Source organism: Tasmannia lanceolata, unplaced genomic scaffold, assembly GCF_043159265.1.
Source record: "Tasmannia lanceolata isolate RefF3 unplaced genomic scaffold, GAP_Taslan_0.1 ptg000029l, whole genome shotgun sequence".
Classification (NCBI taxonomy): Eukaryota; Viridiplantae; Streptophyta; class Magnoliopsida; order Canellales; family Winteraceae; genus Tasmannia; species Tasmannia lanceolata.
In genome coordinates, this window is record NW_027518706.1 from 3,278,548 (window position 1) to 3,297,396 (window position 18,849).

At 38.6% G+C, this 18,849-nt stretch overlaps 1 protein-coding gene across 1 annotated transcript in view; it reads right to left on the bottom strand.

Annotated features, from left to right (window-relative positions):
• LOC143859428 (mediator of RNA polymerase II transcription subunit 16-like) overlaps positions 1-18,849 on the bottom strand; it is a 43,688-nt gene that overhangs the window by 18,977 nt on the left and 5,862 nt on the right. Inside the window, exons 4-9 of the mRNA XM_077370139.1 lie at positions 15,127-15,720; positions 13,926-14,523; positions 13,524-13,603; positions 6,872-6,951; positions 3,422-3,658; positions 552-729 (exon numbers count right to left, since the gene is read on the bottom strand). Of these exons, the coding sequence (XP_077226254.1) occupies positions 552-729; positions 3,422-3,658; positions 6,872-6,951; positions 13,524-13,603; positions 13,926-14,523; positions 15,127-15,720 (1,767 nt within the window). The remainder of the gene's footprint in view (positions 1-551; positions 730-3,421; positions 3,659-6,871; positions 6,952-13,523; positions 13,604-13,925; positions 14,524-15,126; positions 15,721-18,849) is intronic.

Genomic DNA, 18,849 nt, shown 5'->3' on the forward strand with positions numbered 1-18,849 from the left:
CAAAATATGTGATCGTGGGCTTATTAGATAGGCAATTGAAAAACCTTTCTAATAATACCTAAAACACGCCAAACGGATGAGATTTGATGCCTAAAAAGTAGGCTGCAAATAAAATGACGAAAATAGAAAATAAATATAAATAATAAAAAAAGACGTCCATGCTAGAGTCTCTGCCATCAGTCCCGTCCACGTTTGCGGTTGTAAACCTTGAATCCATGCCATTGTTGCCTCTACAAGCATCTGGGTATCACAGATTAATATTCTAAGAAGATACAAATATGGAATAATTTACATTATTTAGTGACCATATAATAAAAACAAAAAATTTGAAACCATCACACATAAAATGTTTACGGAGACCGTGAATTCAAGCAATTTCACAAGATTAACTCCCAAAACTAAAGTTTCAAACAAATACTGAACATGTCATCCTTTTTTGAAAGAATATATGGCCAATTATTTAATTCTTCATAAATCCCAAAAGTTTAGGACATTTTATTTTTATGATGATGCCTAGATAATATTTTGAAAGATTTGAGGTGCATACTGACCCTGAGTGGCCGAAGGAGATGCTGAATTACGGGTTGGACTTGCCACCATATTGCGAGTGCTGTCTGTTCCAGCTGGGGATTCAACGGCATGACTTGCCAAAGTATGACAAAAGCTTGCATAACGCCTCAAGCGGGTAATGAAGTGAGAAGCCAGATCAAGAACAGCATCAGCATAGGCCTGCAGCATATTGCAACAACCAAAATCTCCCCAATTTTTAAATAAAAAATTAACTTAAAAAAGAGGAAATGTTATCAGCACTACCATATTTTGATGATCGCTCTCCTCACTTTCTCAAAAAGTAAGGTATTGCCCACGCCATAGGATGATCCAAACAGTCCATTCGATAGGCCACAACCTAAATAGGTTTTACCCCAAAAATTATTTCCATAGGTTGATCCTAACTCTCCGATCTATAGAGGGTTAGGATCAACCCTCTAAGACTCAGTCCCTCTATAGATCAGAGGGTTAGGATCAACCTATGGAAGTGATTTTTGGGGTACAACCTATTTAGGCTGTGGCCAATCTAATGGACAGTTTGGATCATCCTATGGTGCGGGCCACACCTTACTTTTTAACAAAGCGATGAGTGCGATCATCAAAATATGGTAGTGCTGATAACATATCCCTAAAATATTATGAAAAATTACAAAAAAAAAAAAAAAAAAACTAGAAAATATACACTTCATTTCCAATAAAATGTCATCATCCAACCATCAATACAGTAATAAAATAAAGCACACAACTACATTTCTCAAAATTCTTACATCATAATTCTTAAACAAAAATGCAAAACATAAACCATCAAATACAGTAATATATATCCTCCTCGTCAATATCCATCATCACAGGGGATGTCCCCTTAATCATCATCACCACCATCATCATCATAGTCTTCGTCAACTAGTGCATGATGAGGATGCAATATAGCCATACCTCGAGATTTACATGCATTAGTGTGCAATTTATTACTTATTAGAAGTCACTCAAAAGCAAAAGTAGATTACGAATTTATTTATTTCAGTAAATCACTCAAAAGGACTTTATTTATTTAAGTTACGTCGATGCGCTAAGAAACCTTTGGTATTTCAATTATATTATATTACTTATTTATTATCATATTGTATTTTAAACCCTCTATGAATGTTTGTTTTGAAGAAAAGCTATGGATGGATTTACAAAGGAAACCCCCCCCCCCCACCCCCCCCAAAAAACCCCAAAAAAAAATAAAATAGGAAGCTTAACTCAACACATTAAGGAGTGCACGGGGACAAATTTTTAAAACACCACAATTTTTGTTTTGAAGATAGAAATTCAATGCAAGCATTTTGATTCTTTCGAACGATAGGAGAGTAATTACGAAAACAAGGTTTAGGGAAAAAAAGTTCCCGAAACACAAAAAATCGTCTAAATCTCTAAAATGCTGGTGCTTCTAATTGAAATTGATCTTAATAGTTAATATGTAAGTTACCTTAAGTATTATACATCATTTAGCAAAACAAAAAACAAAAAAAGGTGAAAATAAAAAAAGTTTGGGCTGTAAAATTGATGACTCACAAAAATACCCATAAGCCGTTTTTTGAAGGTGTACAACATTCACGTCTCAGGGAAAAAAGGCGCACGCTTCACTGGCTTTGAGGCGTTTTTTTACTCTTACCTTTTAGAAGGATCAATGATCAATGTACTCAAAATTTCGTTCACCTCTTAGAACAAAAAAATGCCTTGAATAGGTCACCTTCATGGATGTCTTGGTTCAATCCAACATATGGAAGGAGCGATTGAAGAGGATGTTAACCACATAATAACAGCAGGTTGGTTGAAGTGGAAGCATGCTTCAGGAGTTCTGTGTGACCGTAAAATACCTACCAAGTTGAAGGGAAAGTTTTATAAAACAATTGTGAGGCCAGCCATGTTGTACGGCTGAGAATGTTGGGCCACCAAGAAGCACCATGTTCATAAGATGAGTGTAGCGGAGATGCGAATGCTTAGACGGATGTGCGGCCACACAAGGTTAGACCGAATTAAAAATGAAGACATCCATAAAAAGGAGGGGTTGGCACCAATTGAGGAGAAGATGGGAGAGCACCGGTTAAAATGATTTGGGCATATCCAATGTAGGCCTTTGAATGCTCCAGTGAGAAGAAGTGACTCGTGCCAAGTTGATGGAGTAATAAGAGGAAGGGGTAGACCAAAAACAACTTGGGTAGAAACAGTGAGGAAAGACTTGAGGGCTAGGAACATAACAGAGAACATGACCTTGGATAGGAGAGAATGGAAGAAAATGATCCATGTAGACGAACCCAACTAGTGTCAGGATTAGACTTACTCAATTTGACCCGGGTAGATCCTTTCACCTTCTTCATGAAAATTCTCTAAAGTATTCATTAGCCGACCCCAACTAGTTTAGGACAAAGGTGTTAACTTACCAACTTCTCCAAAAGCTTAAGCTGTTGGAGAAAGGCGTTATTTATCTTTTATACATTAACAAAAGGCTTAATTGAGTTGAGTTGAGTTGTAGAGGCATTTTGGCATGGCTAGCCTTGAGGTGTACGCCTCAACACCTTCTAAACAATTGAATAAAACAGTAAAGTAATATCGTGTCTCGATAACCTTTAACAAAGCATGAAGGAGAGAAATAAAAAAATACATATTGATACAGCTGAAAACTCAAATGATATGTGGACTCAACAGATATTCTAATAGTGCATTATAATGCAAGCACGCACACATATACACGTACACACACATATAATTCATATGTAAATATCTATTTCAACTATGATTAAGGGCATCCACCATGCGACAAAAGTTTATTTATCATAATAGTACAGATAAACTTGACAATGATAGGAGACATTGTGCGAAACCAAACCTGGATGCTTGGAATCAATGCTGGGTCAACAGCCATTGCATCAAGACCAATACCAGATAATTTCTCACGATAATCCTTCCAAGGCTCCGGTATTAGCGTCTCTGGATTTATGAGTGCTGACTCAATCCCTTTTCCTAACATATCCAACAACAATCTTGCTTGCATATCCAAGACAAGTGCCCTCACATCCTGAACATTTGTACCTTCCAGCAGCCTGCACTTTATCCTATCTAGACTCTGCATGGAAATAAAAAAAACAGAGTTCAGTTCACTGACTTCATATATTAGAATCTCCATCCAATACCTCGATTAAAATGGACAGCCATAATGAAATATTGTGGAATACCAGCATCTAGAGGTTAGTCTTGACAATTTGGGGAAAAATATAAGAATCTGCGCATCAAAGTATAGAACCTTTTTAGGTTTAAGTAACAATCTGCATAGTTTTGACAATTTCAGCAAAAAATATAAGAAGCTGCAAATCAATGTTTAGAGCATTTTCAGGTTTAAGTAATAAATTACAAGTTGTTTGTCTTATTCTTCTATGCTCGTGCTTAAGCACATCCAAGGTTTTAAATTTTGGTTTCGGTTTCGATCTCCACGGAAACAGAAACGTTTCGGTTTCGGTAAAAATCCTGTAAAATCAAGGAAACGTATGAAAACATATGCAAATGATGGAATTTAAAGATGAAACTTCAAGAAAGGCTAGAATAAGCACAAATATGCACTTAGAAATCATCATATAAGCAAGGCAGCCATCCATAATGGTTTAAAAACATCAAACACCTAATGATATGCACTGTCGCTCATGTCAAACAGTTTAGTACCTGCCAAATTTCATATGTAATTCATATAAATATTTAAAAATAATACATGCTCCATGTCTTGCATTCACTTCGTATAAATATAATTATATAATACATAATAATAATACATACATACTAATTATATAATACGTACATACTAATTATATACGACTATTACACATTCGATTTTGGTTTCTGTTTCGGTGGGGAAGGAAACGAAAACATTTTGGTCATTTAGTGTCGGTTTCGGTGGAAATTTAAAACCGTGAGCACATCTAATCCATTGTTCCTTTTGGAAGTGATAATGCATTTAAAAACTTCCTTAGGGACAAAAACATAGAATAGCATAAAGAAACAAAGAAATAAAATGTGTGATAACCATTCAAAATATAAATCAACGAAAGCACTTGAATTGAATAAATTTTATTTTGTTGGTTAACAGCATAGAAACTATAATGGCCTTCAATTGGAGAGAAGAGAACACTAGGGTCCATATTTGGGAAGATTAACCAGGATGACTATGACATACTGTTGCAAGTAAGTTCATGAAAAACTATATAAATCAACAAGGGATTTGCTAGCGTCCATTGCAGAAGGCATTTCGCGGATGGGCTGTTGCATGTTACAGCAGCCACCTCATGAATGAAGACAAAATCTGTTGAAAAGCGAGCCTATGTGGCTGCTCTCACATGTGACAGCCCACCCGTGAAATGCCTCTGCGATGGACGCCATCAAATCCCAATCAACAAAGATGATTCAAGAGAAGAAAAGGGTCAACTAAGGTTGAAAAGTAGGCTAGTGGGGAATAGAACATCCTGCTAGCCTCAATAGTGGGCTCTACAAAGCTCCACTCATCACAAAATTTGGTGAACTAGTTCATTAGGATTTATGAAGATTTTTAGTGACTTTTATTTAATTTTTGGTAAAGTTTCAATAGGTTTGATAGGCCATTAGGGAAAAAAAAGGCTTGAATAATGCCTTCGTCAAGTATAGAGTTATTAAGTTCTATACTAAAACATTATTTTTATCAGGTAAAGAGTTATTATTTTTATGCAGTCATGTTTGAATCCGAACTAGCTGGAACCATAACTGTAAAGATTGAAATTAAATAACCTTTGAAAGCCTCATTAGCTCCGGTAATGAATGTGACATTTTTTCGACATTTCCCCTGATTTCGCATAGTCTAGTGCCCTCATCCAGGCTGTACTTTTGCATATCAAAATCCTTGAATCTTTAGAAAATCTTCAATCTGATGTTGACCCCACATCAGATCTGTACCATGGATCCTTGGTGTCAGATTCCGTTCTGTCACCTTCTTCTTTCTTCTTCATTTTGATCCAACTCCCTCATGCTTCGGCGGACTCTGACTTTTGTCTTGGGATGCCTTTGGACTCCACCCTGTTTTTTTTTGGTGGGGACCGAGGTGAGTTGTGGATTGAGTTTCTGTTAGCAATTTTCCTCCGGTATTTTTCAGGCCAACTTTATAGGTTCCTCCCTTCTGGACCCAGCTCTACATTCTTTCTATACCTTAGGATTATCAGCTTCCAGCTTGCATTCCGGAAATGGAGATGCAGTTTGGCCATTTATATTCAAACCTTCTTCCACATTGGAAGGGGATTCTTTTCATCCTTCAATGTCTTCAGGACAACCAGACTAAGCCCTAAATGAATTAGGCAAAAGGAAACTAGGTTTCGAACCCTTATGAGCATCATCTATCTCTGGCACACACTAAATATTAGGAGATAAATGGGAGGTATGCAGATTTACAAATGACGAGTATGATCCCAAGCCATATGAACCCATCTCAGAACAGGCCGATGTTCCACCACTGGACAATAATCAGGAAAGTGAACTTGACTCAGAGTCGCTCACCGTGCTGTTCTCTAAAAAACAATACGAAACTCAGTTGGACAACGAAGAACAAAAAGAAGAGGTTTCGGCCCTCGAAACTAATAATGAATCAAAGCGAGGAAAAGCACAAGCCAAGTGTGAACCCGGCTAATCTCCAATCCTGACCTACACTATATTGGGTATCAACATCCAATACAAATTTTTTATTTTGTTTTTGGTATGCTCTATAGTAAAATTTATATGTATTTAGGTTGATATAACGCAAGAAATTTATTGTATACCAATCGTTAGTAGGTCAATGAATAGTTACAAGTTTTCTTCTATGGTGTTTGGTTTTCCCTACTCAGGTCGTGCAAATATATTGTTGGTCTCGCTAACATTGTTTGTGAAGATCTATATGATGTGTACGATTGTTCGATTCTCTAGCATGTTTTCTACTTCGGTGGAATTCCTAGTAGATTTACTAGAATCACATATTCCATGGAAAGCTAATATCTAACAAATTTGGAACCAAAACACCACATTTATTATTTCAGAAGCTAGATAAGAATATCTCTACTGACCAAAATCCAAAAGAAAATGAATATCATTAGCAGAAACAAAAAAATGTTAGCAAGATATGACGAGTGATTACAGAAAGTAACAAACATTTTTTTGATCAAGAAAGTAACTATAGAATGGACTTGTTGCGAAGACAGATCCTCAGCAAGTGTGATCAGATCTCAACCATCAACAGAATGATTCAAATATTTCCAGGGAAGCTAACAATCTCAGAAAGAAGACAGAAACATACGGGGCCATGTATTTGCCTATGTTTAGATGGAAGGGAATGGAAATCAGCATCCAGTACTGCAATCACACTGTTTAGCGACACTGTAACAAGAATGGAGGACATTATAAGAAATATGAAGGCTCACTCATTATCAAGAAAACACACCATACATCCTACGAAGAATTACCATATCCATATGAAGTGATTATCATTCAAAATATCAAATGCAAGGAATCACAGTGTTTAGAGACACTGTAACAAGAATGAAGGACATTTATAAGAAATATTTTCTTATGAAGCCTCACTCATTACCAAGAAAACATCATACATCCTACGAAGAATTACCATATCCATAAGAAGTGATTGTTATTCAAAATATCAAATGCCAGGAATACTACCCGAACCAAATACAGTAGAGGAGAAATAATGGAAACTAATCGACCTGAAAATAATGACTTTGTATACATACTAGCATTCTTGGCCAATGCTATGCATGGGTGTCAAATCATGCCACATCCCATCAAAACATGAGGTGTAAAATGGTGTCCCTCACCCTATACATTGGAACTCAGAGTATATCGTGTGACCCACCCCATCAAATCATGAGGTAAAATTGTGGGCCACCCACTTGATGCAGGGGTTCGAGTTGAGTTGGTGGACCCCCGCCCTATCAAACATATGGTGTAAAATGGTGAGCGCCACCATATGCATGGGTTTAAGTAGAGATGATGGTTCTACCATATCAAAACATGAGGTGTCAAATTGTGGACCCAACCAATGTTATGCATGGGTGTAAAATGGACCTCACCTTATAAAACATGTGTTGTAAATGATGGGCCCCAACCATGCTATGATTGAGGTGTAAAAAAATTCTACCCTGGAAAAAATTCGATGCAAAAGGTTTTTCAATAAATAATTTCTTGGAAAGAAAATGAGTGACAATGGAAAGAAAAATGGTTAGTATATATTATAGATCAGTATGACCATAGTAAAGGTTTTTCAATAAATAATACCATTGAAGAAAAAAGCGCAAATGCAAAATGGGAGACAAATGAGAAACATAGAACCATAATTTGGGAAACAACTTCCATTCCTGGGCGCTTAAAAGGAACACATTTTATGTAAGAGGTGCCATCGATCCATCTTTTCATATATCCTGTCAGACTGGTCTGACTTATCTCATGATAGATGATATCTTGACTCTGCTCTGAAATCTGAAAATAAAAACCTTACAAACACAAAAAAGTTCCCAAATTATGGGAACATTCATGACTCCGAGAAACAAATCCTTCCCTGTTTCCATTTGAGTTTACCAGCTCAAGAAACATTTACAAGCACTGACTTTTCTGTGTTGAAGTTGCACATAGTATGGACACAATCTCGGCATCATAAAAATTGCAACGTCTGAAAACTAGCGCTGCGTTGGATTCCATATGAAGAAAACATCATGAAAATTAGTAGAATCCATGCGTCATAGACATAATGAATTGAAAGCATGAACTAGAAGAGATTAAGTTTAAAACTAAAGCCAGACCTGAAACAACAGTAAGACTGGAATATGATTAGAATCTACACCAGAACTCCAACAAACTAAGCATAGGCTATCAATTTTACATTCTCATTGTAATCATAACAGAAAAAATCAGTTTACTAAATGATGAAATAGTGGGCTGAACAGAAATTCCAGAATATTATTCATGGTAGAATGCTATCTCATTCATTTTATCAAGGAAGAGATGGTTTAGCAGATAAGTCCCACATATCCTGGTCATTCAGCTGAAATCATACACCAAATTTTATATCAAAACACAGCAATGCAGCAATTTCACCTATTGAAGCTATGCAAAAAAAATTTTAAAAAAAAGTAAATAGAGCAGACTGCATTTGATGGCCATAATGAGTCTCACAACCATAGTAAAGAGACGCAGATGTGAGAAGCAAATGATCCGTGGACACTCGCTGCATCAAGCATAAACCTGTGTCAACATGTATCGACGGGGACATGGCTGTGGACACATGTCAACAAGGGTTTCAACACGTCCAAAACTAGTAATCTTAGTACATGAAATTATAAGGGGAAATTTTTTTAGGACTGCTTCTCTTCTCCTTGAAAAGTGCCAAAAAGTGACATGCCAAAAACATTGACCACTTTGAACCAAACTCCGGACTCCGGTGTATCCCCCACGTTAAAGTATAAAAGATTTAATAACACCCTCTCCAACAGCTTAAGCTTTTGGAGTAATTGGTTGTTTCCCATGGTATCAGAGCAAATGTCCTTAGTTCAAACCTCCTTGATGGTAAAAATCCACATGCAATGGCCAAACCCAAAAGAGGGGCCACATGTGCCACGTGAAGGCTAAACCTAAAAAGAGGGGCCACACGTGAGGGGGAGTGTTAAAGTATAAAAGATTTAATAACACCTTCTCCAACACCTTAACTTGTAGTTTCACACCCCACAACATGACTTTTTAGACCAACACCACAATCAATACCTCATCGTTTTCCTCTATGTAGTTCAAGCAACCATTGTTGGGGACGAATGCTGCAATCTTCTTTCCATTCTTTATCAGTTGAAATTGGGCAGCTCCATACGATTCTTCCCCATTTTGACAAGGGTGTTCGAAGAACTCCCTTTGGCAATGGTGGTAAAGAAAAGGTAAAGAGGGAGTAGAGATCCTATGTATTCTATACTCCTTTCTGCTGCTTCTGTTATTTTTAAATTCAAAAGGTCTCCCATAACCCCAATCTCCACACATCCCCTTATGAACAAATACATCTATCACCAACTATGTCACAAATGTCGTTCTCGGGAATTTCTCGGCAAGGGAAAATCTCGGGAGATATTAATTTTTATTAATTTTTTGGGGTTTATATCGGGAAATAAACGGTAAAATTAAAATATCGGGATAATATCGCGATTTTATCAGGATATTTTATGATAAAAATGGAAATATCGCTATATTTTTAAAATCACGGGATTAGTTCGGGATTTTGTTGTTTTATCAAAATCTCGCGATAAAAACGCTATATTTTGAAAATATGGGAGATATTTGTGACATAGATCACCAAGAGTTTCAAACTGTTATTTTAAAAAAATTGGAGACTCGTAAAGAACCATTCGTGAAGAATTTTGAATCCTTCCTCATTCATCTCGATGATTTGTTAAGAAACTTACAAACAAATTTTGAATCCTTCATCATTGATCTCCTCATTTATTTTCCTCTCAAACCATAACTTCCACTCATTCAACTAGCATCTCTTCCTACAACTCTCCCTTTTATGTTTTTAACTGCCCTTAAAAAACTCACCACTCCCCATGATATGTTCCTCATTAAACTGACTCTCTCTCCCCTCATTCTAAAAAATTGAATCTTCACAAGTCTCCACTCTCCCCTGAAATTCAAAACAATGTCATTCATTCTCAAGGCTCCTCTTTTTATCACGACCCCTATATGGATCTAAAAGACAATACAATTCATGATTGCTTCTTACATCCACATCTACCAAAAATTTTCACTTCCTTCCAATATAGAGAATTATAAGATAATGAATGCGAGAAGCTTACAAATGGATTACCATTACTCATACAAGGTGTGCTTACAGATGGATTGCCATTACTCATAATCAACTCAACTCAACTAAGCCTTTGTCCCAAACTAGTTGGGGTCGGCTAATGAATCCTTTAGAAAATTTTCATGAAGAAGGTGAAAGAATCTACCTGGTTCAAATTGACTAAGTCTAATCTTGACACTAGTTGGGTTCGTCTACATGGATCATTTTCTTCCATTCTCTCCTATCCAAGATCATGTTCTCTGTTATGTTCCTAGCCATCAAGTCTTTCCTCACCATTTCTAACCAAGTTGTTTTCGGTCTACCCCTTCCTCTTTTTACTCCATCAACTTGACATGAGTCACTTCTTCTCACTGGAGCATCCAAAGGCCTATGTTGGATATGCCAAACCATCTTAAGTGGTGCTCTCTCATCTTCTCCTCAATTGGTGCCACCCCCACTTCTTTACGGATGTTTTCATTTTTAATTCTATCTAACCTTGTGTGGCCGCACATCCATCTAAGCATTCGCATCTCCGCTACACTCATCTTATGCACATGCTGCATCTTGGTGACCCACCATTCTGAGCCGTACAGCATGGTTGGCGTCACAGCTGTCTTATAAAACTTTCCCTTCAACTTGGTAGGTATTTTATGGTCGCACGGAACTCCTAAAGCATGCTTCCGCTTCATCTAACCTGCTCTTATTTTGTGGTTAACATCCTCTTCAATCTCTCCTTATGCAGGATTGAACCAAGACATCCGTAAAAATGTGACCTATTCAAGGTTTTTTTTTGTTCTAAGAGGTGAAAGAAATTTTGAGTACATTGATCATTGATCCTTCTAAAAGGTAAGCATCATAATTTCTAAGAGGTTAAAGAAATTTAGAGTCCATTGATCATTGATCCTGCTAAAAGGTAAGCACCGTATTATTTTTATTTTCAGAGTTTTATTTTGTTTCCATGAGATTTTTCTTTTGTACCGCATTCAATCACCGATTGTCGGCTTGAACAAATAGAAAAAAAGTGGGAGGAATGGATTTTGATTTAAAGAGAGGTTTTCTAGAGAAAAATCTAGTAATTTTAATAATTTGTATAACGTAGGAGGTGCTTAATTTTTAAGATCAAATAATTTTTAATAAACCCTAGAACGTAGGTGATAACTCCGCCTGTGTTTGACAGCCTGTCCCCAAGCCAGGATAAAGGAGGAGGGTTGGCGTCACGTTAGCAGCCGACCGTAAACTTTGCCACTCTTCTATGAAGTGAATCTTATAGAAATTTTTTTTCTAAAGTATTCATTTAGCCAACCCCAACTAGTTTGGGAAAAAGGCTTTGTTGAGTTGAGTTGAGTTGAGCCTAGAACATAGGTGATGCTGCTCTATGACAACAGAGTTAATAATCTGTACAACGTAGGAGACGCTTAAAATCAAATAAGTTTTAATAATCCCTCCAACATAGGTGATTCTTAAGATCAACTAATTCTAAATATTCCCTATAGAGAAGGTGATGCTTCAGCTTCTCTAAATGGTACAGATTCCTCTCTAGAAAACCAATCATTAAATGATAAGCCCTCCCTCCCTCCCTCGAAACTGACAACGAAGCCTTTCTTAACTCTCTCTTCTCATACCATAACCCCCTTCACTTTCTGTTGCACTTTACCCTCTCTCTCTCTCTCTCTCTCTCTCTCTCTCTCTCTCTCTCCCCTTTATATATATATATATATATATATATATATATATATATATATATATATATATATATATATATGAGAAAAGAGTTGCTGCGCTCGAGCACAGAAACAGGGGGGTGGGGACATTGGGGGGTGATCCTAACCATTCATTTGGAAGGCCCCATCATGGATGGGGGGCCTACCAAAAATCAGCTCCATTGGATCACCAATGGGTGCCCATTTGTGGGGCCAAAAATGGACAGATACTGTTTGTCCACAAATCTGTCCAGTTTTGGCCCCTCAAATGGACACCCTAAGATGATCCAATGGAGCTGATTTTTGGTGGACACCCTATCCATGAAAGGGCCCATCAAATGAATGCTTTGGATCCCACGCAAAAATGTGGCCCCACCCTGTTTTTGTGCTCGAGCTCAGCTAAGCTTAGCTGCGCTAGAGCACAGCAACTCTCTCTCTCTCTCTCTCTCTCTCTCTATATATATATATATATATATATATATATATATATATATATATATATATATATATATACACCTTACCTCCAAACGTGTGCAGGTAAGGGTTCCTGCACATGTTTGCAAAAACAGGTTGGGGGCCCAACCCTGCCCACATTATTTGGGGGTCCAAAGCATTCATATGGAAGGCCCTTCCATGTATAGGGTGTGGCCCAAAAATCAGCCCCATTGGATCATCCTAAACCTGCCATTTGTGGAGGGGAAAAATGGGCAGAAACATGGACACACAGTGTCTGTCCACCCCCCCCCCACCTTTGATTGGGTTAGGACGATCCAATGGGGCTAATTTTTGGGCCACACCCTATCCATGTAAGGGCCTTCCATATGAATGGTTTTGATCCCCCCAAAAATGTGGCCCCCCACCCTGTTTTAGCAAACGTGTGCAGGTAACTTACCTGCACACGTTTGCAGGATCCCTTTCCTCATATATATATATATATATATATATATATATATATATACATATTTTTCTTTTTTTTGAAAAGAAAGATATATGAAGATACTGAAGCAGATATTTAAGGGTATAGTAAATGAAGAATTAAATATTAATTTTAGATTAGGACGTTAGAATTTTTTTCCTTGTTTATCCTCTTAAAGAATCCTTTCTTTTCTTTCCTTAAATGCATCGCATGTGCCTTTTTTTACTAATATACAAGAGATAGAAGCTGTAATCAGAGAGATAATTGCATGTGAAAGGTGTGCACCAACAAACAAATAATGAGCACCGACTTAAAAACAACCATAGAATATACGATTCAGATGACTCTTTTTCCTCAGGAAAATGAATGCTTATATCATCTTTCTTGCTATTATATCAGAGAAAACAGGAGCACCTGCTTATCAAACTCAATTTCCAAAGGAAAATTAAATGCTTATATCATCTTTCCTGCTATTATATCAAAGAAAATAGGACCATCATCTTACCAATGCCATCCTCCGCAGCACTCTGTGTACAGCCAACAGCATCCCACCAATCAACTCCAATCAAAAGACTCCACCAAAACCTGGTCAGACTCGGACAACAAATACGATATATGAGAATTGGATTATTGCAGGTACAGCAATAAATAATATTGTATTATTCATAACTTATACGCATGGTTTTAAATTTCGGTTTCGGTCCCAATTTTGGCCTTGGCCGAAACCGAAATTTCGGCCGAAATACTGTAATAAAAAAAGTAAGATTTTATTATATCTGAAATTTCGGAATAATACTATATTCATTTAAAAAAATTCAATTTCCAGAAATTTCCGAGATTTGGTAGATTTCGTGAAATCGGTTTGGGTTTCAACCGAAATTTAAAACCATGCTTATGCGTCACACACCTGTCTGCGATAGCACGTTCCGATGTTGCAGAATTGACTTTCACTTGAGTGCTGAGAACAGCAGGAGGGAGAACACGTATTATCTTCAGAATAGTGTGGTCCCCGCTGGTGTCATGCCAAACGGAAGCCAAGCAGCAGCTAGTAGAAGAAAAGGCAGGGGCGGCAATTGTAGAACCAACATTTATGTGATAGCTATCAACTGGACCAAAGCTTGCCCCAGAAAATATGTGGACCCCACCCCGGAGAAAAGCAACAGCAACCTCACCACCATGAGCAGAATAAACAAGTTGAGCTAGCATTCGAACATCACTCGGCAGATCATAGGGATCAAAACTAAGCCGGTTTGCCGCCTTCTCAGACAAACTTTGTACCCCAGCAGCAGCTGCTTGGGGACACTTGCAGTCACCCATTGGTGGAATGCTTTTATTCACTCTGGTCGACCAAACTGTGTGCATGGGTGCCTGCCCCCCATAATTTGAAGCGGGACTACCAAAAATTGGATGAAGAACAACAGGTTGAAGAGAGGATTCCCAACATTGAACTCGCCATCCCGTGATTGATGGCCACTCATCAGGGTCATAAGGGGACATGTATTGCCCTGTAAGAAGGCAAAAAAAAAGTTACATGCATTTCCAAGCTTACTACATGCTTTCACAATTCACAATTCACAAGTACTTTGGAAACAAAAGAAAGTGTTACCAATAGAAAAATACGGAAACAAGCATAGGGTAAAAAATTAAGTAACAAAACCTGTATCTTCTGACAATGAAAAATAAGAAATACTTTTAGAGAGAAGGAATGAAAGTTATTTACATTTTAAAAGTCAAAACTCCAGAAATACCTACACAAATGAAGCACCATTAAAAGGAAAAACCTTGACAAAGAACTATAGCATAACCAAGAATAAGTAACAAGTTCTCTAATGATGAAGTATATAAGTACAGAGTGCAGAGTGCACCCCATTAGTCTCAACATAATTTACTAGCCTTCGTTTAAATTTCAAAAAGAAAACTTAGGATTGTGTTTCAGCTCAATATAAAGGATATGCATAGATACCTTCAACAACCACTAAAGCTATCACTGGTACACCTCGGGTTGGATCAAAAGGTATAGAAGTAGAGTGTGGAGAGTGCACCCCATTAGTCTCAACATAATTTAGTAGCCTTCGTTTAAATTTTAAAAAGAACATATAGATAGATACCTTCAACAATCACGACAGCTATCATCGATCCACCTCGGGTTGGATCAAAAGCAACAGCAGCAACTCCAGAACCCCATGTTGTTGCATCCGATTGAGCAGCAGCTTCACGGCTCACATATGCAGAAAAATTTGAAACTGGGGAACAATGAAGTGAAATTGTCTCACTGAATTCTTGATCAGTCGGCGTCACTCCTTCCTTTCCTCCAGACACTACTAAATACTCTTGCCAACTGAATAAATATGCAGCCAAAGGGGCAAAACCCGTCCAACAAGGAGGATTCAGAGAAGGTGGAACCCCATCGCTCGTAGTTGTCTTAGCAATTGCCTGAAAATTATTGCCAGGTCCAGGCATAACTTCCCAAACAACAACTGTAGATCGGTTTACAGTTGGAACAGCAGCAACATGCATGGTGCCTGCCTCAGTTATGATTGCATCGGCAGCCATGATACCACTAGGCCCAGCTCCCAATAGTCCTTTGCTTGTAGAAAACCATTTTGAGGTTGCATTACTTTGAGGAGGCCACTCAGACCAGTGAAGTTGGACAGAACCTGATGAAAAAACTGAGCAAACACAAAGAAAATTCGGCCACCTAACTGAAATCAAAATTCAAAAGATATATCAGATACAGAGAACATCCACTGAACAACATGTTAAGATTCATACATAAAAAGGCAGAGAACAGGCTATTAGGATGATTTCTAGAAAACAGGCCATGTGAGTAGGGCATAAAGTGAGAACAATGATGGCCGAATCTCAAAAGAACACTACAAGCCAGGCAAAAGTTTGTAATCCAACATGGTTGCACAATGGTACATAAAATATGTGCTTTCAGTGAAGTCACCCAGAAAATGACAACCCAGAATGTTTGTACTCCAGAGAGGCTGAAAATCTCTATCCCTATAGGGAAAACAAAAATCTAATGCATGCTTATCAAGTTATTTGTTAGAGTGTGTGATATGCCTAAGGGCATAATGGACTTCTCAACTCGTTATTTTTTCTCTAACTCTTTTCTCTCAACATGGTATCAGAGCCCTAGGGTTAGCGTGCCCTAGGGACCTCCATTGAAGACCTTCTGTTTTCTTCTTCTCTCCGCCGCCTCCGCATGCCTCCATGCCCTAAACCTCGTGTCGCCGCTCTCCTCTCCCTCTCGGTCACCCACCCTCTCCGCTCTCCTCTCCCTCTCCGCTCTCCTCTCCCTCTCGGTCACCCCTCGTGTCAACACACCCAAAAATGTGTTTGAAAACCATGGACTTAAGCCCAAAGACAATAGCCCAAAAGCCCCTCAATTTTAAAGTTAAAATGGAATTTCACTCAGGGCCGGTCGACCGGGCTATGCCGGGCGACCGCGGGATGGAACCTGGAAATCCAGGCCTCTCGAATTTTATCGAGAGCGACCGCGGATGTGCTTCTGTTTCAAACAGAACAATCCAATTTGGTCTAGGGCGGGCGACCGCTGTGGGTCGGTCGACCGGGATAGGTTTTTGAGCCAAATTTTCTGAGCAAACAGTAAGCCCTCGTCGGACGACCGTCATGTGGCGGTCGACCGCGACGGTAAGAAATTTGAAAATAGAATAGGGCGCCCGATAGGAGCGAACGACCGTTGTAGCCCGGTCGACCGCCGCAGTCAAGCAAACTAGCCGTTGAGGCGTTTTCTGCTTGACTTTTTCAAGCCATTTATTTACAGTTTTACCCCAAACGGTCATATTTTCAAATACACTATATATACATGATTAAAACCTATCTCCACAAGCTTTTGACCATTTTGAGAAAGATCAAATCCCATTTCTCTTTGAGCTTCAAGTTTTATTTCAAAAGCAAAAACCTCTTTGAACTTGTATTTACACTTTCTTTCAAGAGGCACTCCATAGGGCTTTTCTTTTGCTTATTTCTTGGGAGTGATTGTGAGCTTTCAACTTTGTAATCCACCTATTAAGAGGCAAGAGAGTTTTTCTCTTTATTTGTTCTTCATGTGAGGGTCTTGTCTTCGGCCCGTAAAGAAAGGTGAAGAACAGGGTCTCCGATTCGGCCCGTGAAGAAAGGTGAATCATGTGTGAGGGTTTGATTCCCTTGCCAAGGGTTCCTGCCACGGGCTTCGCTTTGGCCCTTGAGAATGGAAAAGCTTATTGTAAGAGATTCGAGATTAGGCTTGAAATCTCACCATAGTGGAGTACTCAAGGAGCCAAACTTGGAAGAGTGGAGTAGGTCAAGTTGTGACCGAACCACTATAAAATCTTGGTGTCCTCATTGTGGTGTGCATTGTCTCTCTCTCTCTTCCTTTCCTTCTCTTCCACGCGTGGTGATTGGTAATCTCTAACCTTACTTGTGTTTATGCCTTAATTGAACAAGGGTTAGTAAATGCACTTGTGTTAAATGTTATAAACCCTAATTGCATTATGATATTCATTTGAACAAAGGTTAGTAAATGTGCATGATTAGAAAGTCTAAATCCTAGCTTTTATTGATATACATATTTTAACAAGGGTTAGACTAATTAGTGCTTAATTAGAAGATTAATTTTAATTTCCCTTAATTAAGCCTAAAATTTCTAATTGACCAATTCACCCCCTCTCCCCTCTTGGATTATCACACTTGTATTTCAAATCGAAACCCCAGCTCTAGCTAGAGAGCCAGCCACCGCATTAGCCGATCTGCGAACATGGCAGAAAGATAAATTGGCTCCAGACACTATCCTGAATCTCATAAAAAAAACACAAAGCGCCAAGGTTACGAATGGGACTCCTTCAGCCATCTAATCACATTAAGAGAGTCTCCTTCTACCTCCACTTTATCAAGATCGATGCTTTCAAGCAATTTAATTCCATGGTGGACCTTTCGCACTTCCGCCTCACTCGCATCCGCCAAACTTATAAGGCCTGAAAAAGCCCACACAACCACACCTTGATCATCTCTAAGAACGCCCCCAATACCAGAAGGACACAGGTTTCCCAAGATGACGCCATCAAAGTTTAGCTTAAAAAATCTGGCCGGCAGGGGTTCCCAATCGTGAACTATTTTAGACTCCCATTCAAAATCACGGCAAGTCTCCTTTCATCCAAACCAAAGATCATAGGCCGAGACAAATCTAAAGTAAGGGATAGTCCTTGCCCGAGAGATTATGGAAGCAATCACCTTATTGTTAAAAAATTGTGGACCCTTGGAATAACCTTTGAAAACCAGCGCATGACGCTCTTTCCATAAAATCCATATGGTATCTAGGAAGGATAAATTCCATAAGATCTTCCCTTTTTTCTTCCACGGAACTCCTGACGAACTTTCCAAGAGCTTAACAAGAAAGACCGCGATATATCATCAAATCTTGCTAGAATTTGACTCCAAACTTCTCTAGCCACCTTACAATGCAAAAATAAGTGGCCCACAGATTCCTCGGCCTCAATGCATAGATAGACCTGGCAAACGGGTAACCCGCGCAGGTACGGGTGTTACCCGTGCGGGTACGGGTAAGAAATCCCAGCGCGGGTACGGGTAGCCGTTCAAGAACCCGGAACCCACCCGGGTGGGTTGGGTATACCCGCAGGTAACCCGGCAAATTTAAAGAAGAAATTATATATATATTTACCAAAAGAAATTATATGATGAATGGGTGTATGAACACATAAAGGTGGTACGTTCGATGTACAACCCCTGATATTTAATCCAACAGCAACTTCTTAACAAGTCAATTGTTGTTGGATCAAATATTAAGGATGGGATGATGAGTTCAT